General features: G+C 41.3%; 1 protein-coding gene across 10 annotated transcripts in view; it reads right to left on the reverse strand.

Moving 5' to 3' along the window:
- The window catches only part of TRIM37 (tripartite motif containing 37), a 41,247-nt gene that overhangs the window by 12,343 nt on the left and 21,675 nt on the right, over positions 1-7,229 (reverse strand). For all 10 annotated transcript variants that reach the window (XR_003095197.1, XR_003095196.1, XR_003095195.1 and 7 more), the window contains 6 exons: positions 6,260-6,336; positions 3,986-4,165; positions 2,302-2,416; positions 1,761-1,973; positions 1,168-1,307; positions 446-537 (listed from right to left, as the gene is read on the reverse strand). Coding sequence is in view for 2 of the 10 variants with exons in the window: in XM_025209930.1 (XP_025065715.1) it covers positions 446-537; positions 1,168-1,307; positions 1,761-1,973; positions 2,302-2,416; positions 3,986-4,165; positions 6,260-6,336 (817 nt within the window). In the remaining 8 variants the exon portion in view is untranslated. The remainder of the gene's footprint in view (positions 1-445; positions 538-1,167; positions 1,308-1,760; positions 1,974-2,301; positions 2,417-3,985; positions 4,166-6,259; positions 6,337-7,229) is intronic.

Raw genomic sequence — 7,229 nt, forward strand, 5'->3', positions numbered from 1 at the left:
TCCTGCTTGGTGTTTAAAAGGATTCATACACTCCATCCCCCTCACATAATTAAGACTAAGGAAAAGTGGCATTGTAAGATCTGAAGGAAATGTGTCAAGGGTTCAGGGGCATGGTGACATTAGCACAGTAGAAGAGCTGGGCTTGCTGGTCTATTATGACTGGAATGAAAAAGTCTAAAAAAAGATGCAGGCTCACAGAGAAACTTCAGCTGTAACTGATTTGTCAGGACATCCAACAAAGCTCCTCAGGACTTTTCCCTGAACCAATGAGTCATTTGCCCTCTACTGCAATAACCAGTAAACACTATGTGATGCAGCATTTCCAAAAATAGCAAGCTCTGCAGAATACGCAGCTTGGTGATGCCTCTGACGTGGCAGTGAAGAGAGCAGGGGAGGGAATGTGATGAGCTACCGCATCTTCAATTCCGAATTTTTCTTTTCATACCTGATGCTCCAGTGGCAGCAGCAGCGTCATCCATGAGATCTCCTTCTTCCAACTCCATATTACTACCATATTCCACATCATTTTCTCCAGACCTTCGGAAGGGAAACCCAGCAAAAACTCCAATTCAACATTATGAGGTTAACCATCTTCAAAAACCTGAACACTCCTGAAAGGTTTTATGGACCCCCAAATCACAAAAATTAAAAGGCATTATTTGTTACTTGACTCAGAAAAGTGTGGACTTCCGGCTTCAAAGCACAGAAGTTTTAGAACCCCATTTTCCCACCCTTCGTACACGCCGCAAGAACGTGGCACATTAACTATCTGGATTTGACAGCATCCTTTTAACTATCCAACTACTGACAGGCTGAAGCTTGAGTATCCTGGTTCTACTCACCGCCCTCTTGAATACTACACCTTCAGAGTATGCCCACACACTGTAAGAGTGTTAATCACCAAGAACAAAATTTTGTTCCTTGGAAAGAGCCGTTCACAAGATGAACACAATATCTTTGGCCAGTGAACTGAGTAAAAACAAGCTGAAAATAAAATCAGAGCATTCCTTGCTGACCTGACATCCTGTCTTTCTACTCCAAATTACTGTCCATCTCTTGGTCCCTGATCTGTCAGAAAGCAATGCAATGCTCCACCACCGTGACACGCAAAGTCAATCCAATGGGAATGAACATCAGACCAGAAGACAAGAGGATAAAGTCACTCACATAGTTTCTTCATCGATATCATTTTCTTCAGTGTTGCTTGTGGCTGTTGAACTGGCAGATGAGCTGCTGCCACCATCAAGGTGATTTGCCTCATCCTCTCCAGCGAGGTCAACTTCCAGATCACCGTCCGAGAGGTCGTGCTGCAGCGACACAACACAAGAACGTCTGCGTAAGGGAATTCTTCAGCTCAACGTTTCCCTTCGCCCTTTTACTCACAAAAGGTTCTAAACAGAAAAAGCCCCAACGATAGACAGTAATATTGCCCAGGAATCAGGGGGATCTGAAAGTGCAGCACATGAGGTGTTTGCCTTGAGACAAGGCTACACCCCTCAGGAAGCTGGATTTTCAAATTTGTTCACCAATGAGTTATAATTTGGACTTTCTCCCTTATGAGAAAATCCTTTGCTACCACTTAGCCTGAAGGTCAGTGCTTTTAAAAGTCTCTACCCTTTTCCCGCAATATCCATTAGTTGTACTTTTGTGGAGAACGTGTATTATGATTTGGACTGCACAAGTGCATGTCTACATCTCTAGTTCTAGAATGAGAGTACATTAGAGAGAAGGCAAAAAGTTGAGCAGAAGATGCTTCCTACATTAAAGTCTTCTTGCTGGATTTTGTCCTCCTCCTCATCCTTGCTATCTCGCGCAGATGCCAGAGTGGTGACATTCTCAAGTAGCACTTCCGGATTCTGTCCAGCTTTCTTTGGTCTCGCTTCCAGCCCATCATCATTTTGCGGGCTAAGATGAGTGTCCGGAGGTGACATGCCTCGTGACTTTTGGGTACGGGAAAGCTCAATTGCAAGTCTCTTAAAATATGTTAAAATGCACACAGTAAGAGACAAGAAAGCTAGACAAATTACAAAAAGCGGCTTTATTTCACAGATTTTAAGGGTTCACTATGAAGGATCATGAACAAAGAAGAACCCAGCCCTGTCAACACTAAAAATAGTAGCAAGTTCCAAATACGTGACAATAAAACCTCAATTTAGTGGCCAGTCACTAACTCCACTTCCAAGAATGACTCCATATACTATAGCAGCATTAATCACAGTAAGATAAGAATTTGTTTCTGGGAAAGAGCCTTACAAGAGATTAACATCTTCAGAACTGGCATCCAAACCCACCCCTGCTTACCTCTTTAAGGTTGTTTATCTGTTGGATGTAACTCGTCTGAGCTGCTTCCAGCTGAGTAATGTACCAGTGTTGGTCCCGACACTTTTGGAAGAAAGTAGGTGAACGCACTTGGAATCTTAAAAAAGCCATAAAAAAAAAAAATTTACAGTGCTTGAAAAGACTCATCTAAAAAGCTTGCAATACTTACAGTCTGGAGATAAAACTTAAAATTTAACAGTGAACAAAACACTAGTACATTTTACCAGGTTAGATTACAGCTTTCTGGACTATCAGAAGAGATCAACCCCAGAAGGCATTTAAAAAGCTAAATTATCTTCTACTGAGTATGGCGGGATTAAAAAGCATTTTGCATACTAGCTAGGTCCATGCATATGTCCTGCAGTAGCAGCAGTTAAGTCTATTTAAGGTAGTTGTGCTAAAAATGCCCTTACAAAGCAAGGAGGACTAGCCAACGCTCACTCAAACTTGAGAAGGGCCAGCCCCCATTGCATTGTGCTTTGTAGAAGTGAAGTACCTCAGCCAGCTCCCGATGGGTTAGCTTGGGTCCAGGAGACAGTATGGTTCTCAGTCTGTATTACCCCTAAATAAACTGGATCAGGGTTTTATTAAAAAAAAACCAACAATACTCTGCAGCACAGATGCACCCTCAAAAGAAGAGTCTGTCTTTAAAATCAGGTTTCCTCAGGCTTCCAAACTGCATGAAAGCTGGAGTGCAAATCAGCATCATGTGACAGTTTCAAATGTAATGAAAGACACCTCAGCAAAACTTCCTGAAAAGCTCAGCAAACCTCTAACCATTCTTTAATCAAATCACTGGAATGATTAATATGCAGGCTTTTTACTGATTAGATATTTCCTAGGGGTAAACATGGCTGCAGAACTAAAAATGCAGCAAACAAAAGAGAAGACATTGAGAAAACTTTTTCTTTAATCAGACAAAGAAACAAGGTGTGAAAAAGTTTAGGATGTTGTCTTCCTAGAGGTAAGGCATTCCAGTTATAAATAGAAAAATGCTATTTTTTTTCAAGCATTATTTAAACAATGTAGCCTACATAGATTGTCATGTATTCTTCCAGGGTGAGATGGAGCCAAGGAGGATATGACATTGCATCATCTTTCAGTTGCTGGCTGCTGGCAAGTCCAATGGCCATCCCTGTACACACAAATTCATATTTCTGACACATCCCAAGTGGTTTCTAATGGGAGCGAGTGGGACAAGTCAGATATTACCTGAAGTAGAAGGGCAACATACCCATTTTATCTATTATAACGTGGCAAAAAGAGTTAGTTCTATATGCATTAGAAATACTGCTCCCTTCTCCAACTTCCCCTGCACTCATGCAGTGGGGCCCAAAGCAGGGAAATGCATTATCCCAGCTTTGAAAATGAGGAGATGCAGAATCTTCCTGAAGTGTTTGAAATTTGCTAGTTAAGGATATCTGATATAGACCTATCGTGTCAAATAGTAGTTCTGCAAGTGACTGCTTCATCTCAAAGAAATCTATGTAAATCTCCCCCACCTCCTTAAAGCACACACTCTTCAGAAGCTCATAAAGAGCCAAATCCTTTTATTTTGTGACAAAACCTGTCACACTATTTTTTGAATTAATCTATTTTAATTATTTCCTACGCTGACAAGCACTTTCACAAAACGATGGCAAGAAACACAAAACCTCTCTCTTACCTTAGAATTACTGTGTCATTTTGTCTGTTTAAATACCCTTCATTGGCAAGCAGGTCTAGGCGAAAGAATCTGTTGTAGCCCCAACATTCTCCAACTTCAAAATCAGAGGCAAACTCTCGAATGATGTTTTTAGCTGGATCGTTGGTGGACTGGTGAACCATCTCTACCCGGTACTCATATCTAAAAAATGCAAATTGAAATGAAACAAGAAAGCAAGCCAGACTTCAGTATAACAAGCAAACAGAAAAAAATACACTATTTTTCTGAAGTTTCCACTAAAAAAAGGTGATTTCATGGAGACTTTCCCATGTTGGAAGTGTACAGCACATTGAATGGTTTTTGAGGGAACACACACATTCTAAGTAGTAAAGACCTAAGGCTAAACCAAGAGGCAAGCAACACTGCATTTTCGGACAAGCTGGAGGACTTATGTATTTATAAACCGAACAGCTTAAACAACAGCAATCAGAGCTCCACCACAACACTAAGTGGTAACGTAGCCTATTAGTGCTTCAAGGCAGGAATTCTAGGCCGCTGGTGTCAAAGGCTGTGTGTCAGCACAGATAAAAACTGAAGTCAAAGCGCTGAGTGTCTGCCACCCTACTCCACATGAAACACAAGTGTGATGTGATTGACAGTAGATAGAGTGTAAAGTGAAGGCAGACCTCTTCACAAACCAGCAAATTAGAAGGACAGCCTCAGACCTAACAAAACAAGAGGTAAGAGCAGGGGAGAATCTCTGCAATGAAGTCCCCATTTCATTTTTTAAAGATTTGACAATCATGTTCTTCCATCGTTCATAAGACTTGTTCTCCCCTGGTTCTGTGTAGAACAGCACAGAGGAAACAGTTTAACTGACTGGAGACAATGCTATCAAATACACACACGCACACAAAAAGAGAAAAAAGGTGTTCTCCCCCTAAAATGTCAGCTCTAAATATGATTTCACATCAACTGTGTCCTTTTGGATTAAATGTTATTTTTAGAACTTTTAAGGAAAAAAAACCATTTAAGATGTTTATACATACACAAACCACATTTCTAGGATGTTTTCCCTACCTTTTGCAATGTATGCAAATAGTTGAGAGTAGCTGCACTGAGTTAACAAACCATAATCACTACTTACAAAATTCTTAGATAAGCTTCTTGTAGACATGTCCTCTGCACGCACATTTCTTTGCAGGGTTGCATACATGTCACATAACACTGAGGAGGGGAAGCTGAGCCACATGCAAATAATAAGGCCCTAGTGCAGTGTGTGTATGCAAAAACCACAAAATGGTGCTTTTGGCCATCGCACTGTGTGGGAGAAGAGCACTGCAGCTAGTGGGGTACCACTAGTGTTAAATATTAGTAGAAGTTTTTAACATCAGGCAAGGCAAGTGTCCTCTTCCCCTTTCAGTAACTGTATTTTTATTCTTAACTCACAATGGACAAGAAGAGATGTTAGAAGGTTGCAGCTGCTGTTACTCAAACCTGCCAGCAACTCCTCTCCAGCTCTTTGTATCAGAATGAGTACCCAGCCATCTCAGGAAGGTCCTTGCATTAATCAGGCCTTGAATCTTTCCTTGCAGGCCTCAAACCCAAAATTCTCTGACCGAGTCCCTCCCTTTGACCTGAACGGCACTACTCAGCTGTCAGTCTGAAACCCCTTCCACAGCACTATTACCGCACCCTTCCCGAGTGGGCTCAGCACTCTAGTTCCAGATTCTCGCCACTTGCCAAGCTGTGGTTTCTGAGCCTTGCAGGTCAGACTTTCACAGGCAAAGGAAGTTCCAAACACACCTCAGGCAGTCTCCCTGGAAAGACAGAGTCCTGTAAACTTTCTTGCTCCAAGTGTAGCCATGCTTGCTCCCAGGGAATTAGCATTTAACTGCTGGCTACAACTCATTCCCTGGAATATTTGCTGGCTCCATTTCCAATCTAGAGTGAAAAAAGTATCCTAAAAACACTTCACTTAGAAAGAGATTGGTCTAGGAAGCCAATCTCAGGACTGGAAGCTGGGAAACCTCAGTTTTATTATCAGCTTTATCACTGAGTTACTTCTCACCTTGGGCAGCCTCCTTAATATCTGTGTCCCACCTTTCTATTAATAAAAGGGCACTAAAGACCCGATTCAGAAGTCCAGTTCAGTCGATGGGAACCATTCTATGAACGTCAAGGGGCCTTGGACCAAGCTCTAGCAACGCTACAAAGCTTGGACCATGCTTTGTAAGGCTCCATGAATTCCACAAAGAACTGTAAGAGACATTTAAATAATAGCCATTTCCTTACTTGGATGTTTCTGGCAATCCAGCAGACAGCTCCAAAAACACGGACAAGTAGTAACCACGCACCACTCCATTTCCATCCTTTAAAAGAAATAAGGAGGTACAATTATTAATGGGTCAAACTAGTACAGAAAATAAGTTCATGATACGGAATTAAAATACACAATATTTTACAGCCTCAGGTCAGAGCAGTCAAACAAAATGTGTTTTTACTGTGCCATGGCTAAAAACCACTACTGTAGCTTAAATTAAGGTAGAACTGTGACACCACAGTCACACATTTTCTAAGTGCTAAACTCTCTCAGAATTTGACAGTTGTAATCAGAATCATGGAAACTGCATTTCAGTAATTCAAGTAAGTGTAAACTGGAATCATTTGGTGAGTGCCACCAGTTTCTAGTCCTGTTTCTTTTCTGAAGCTATGCATTAAGAGGACAGTTAAATAAGAGCAAAGCTTTCAAATTCCCTTAACCACAGATATATTGTAGCACCTTTTCTTCGTAGCTTTTACCAAACATTTAGCATGAACAACAAACTTTGAAGAGAGCCAGTTTTCTTAAATAATGCACAGCTACATTTTGGTGAGGGGGAGAGGAAGATTTTATAACCCAACAGCATTACATTTCAAAAAGCCCTTCTCCTATTCACTGCCAGAAAGAAAAATCTACTGCTATTGCTGAATGAGTCTAAGTTATATTTTACATCCTGTGAGGATCATGTACATGGCCGACCGAATTTGAGATGTTTCGGGCTCTTGTACACCTCTCCAGCTCAGTGCAAAATAGAATTGTGTGCATGTGCGAACCTGGCAGAAGAATGTGATTCCATTAAAGTCCGCCTATATTAGCTAGCAAGCCAAGCAAGCCGCTGTGGTACTCGAATCACTTAAAACAGGAAGAATAGTTTTTCTCCAAGCACAATTCTAATAGTATCCAGAGTTGCCCGAAAGCCTTGACGAAACGTGAAGGTTCAGC

The sequence above is a fragment of the Alligator sinensis genome, unplaced genomic scaffold (assembly GCF_000455745.1).
Source record: "Alligator sinensis unplaced genomic scaffold, ASM45574v1 scaffold118_1, whole genome shotgun sequence".
Taxonomy (NCBI): domain Eukaryota; kingdom Metazoa; phylum Chordata; order Crocodylia; family Alligatoridae; genus Alligator; species Alligator sinensis.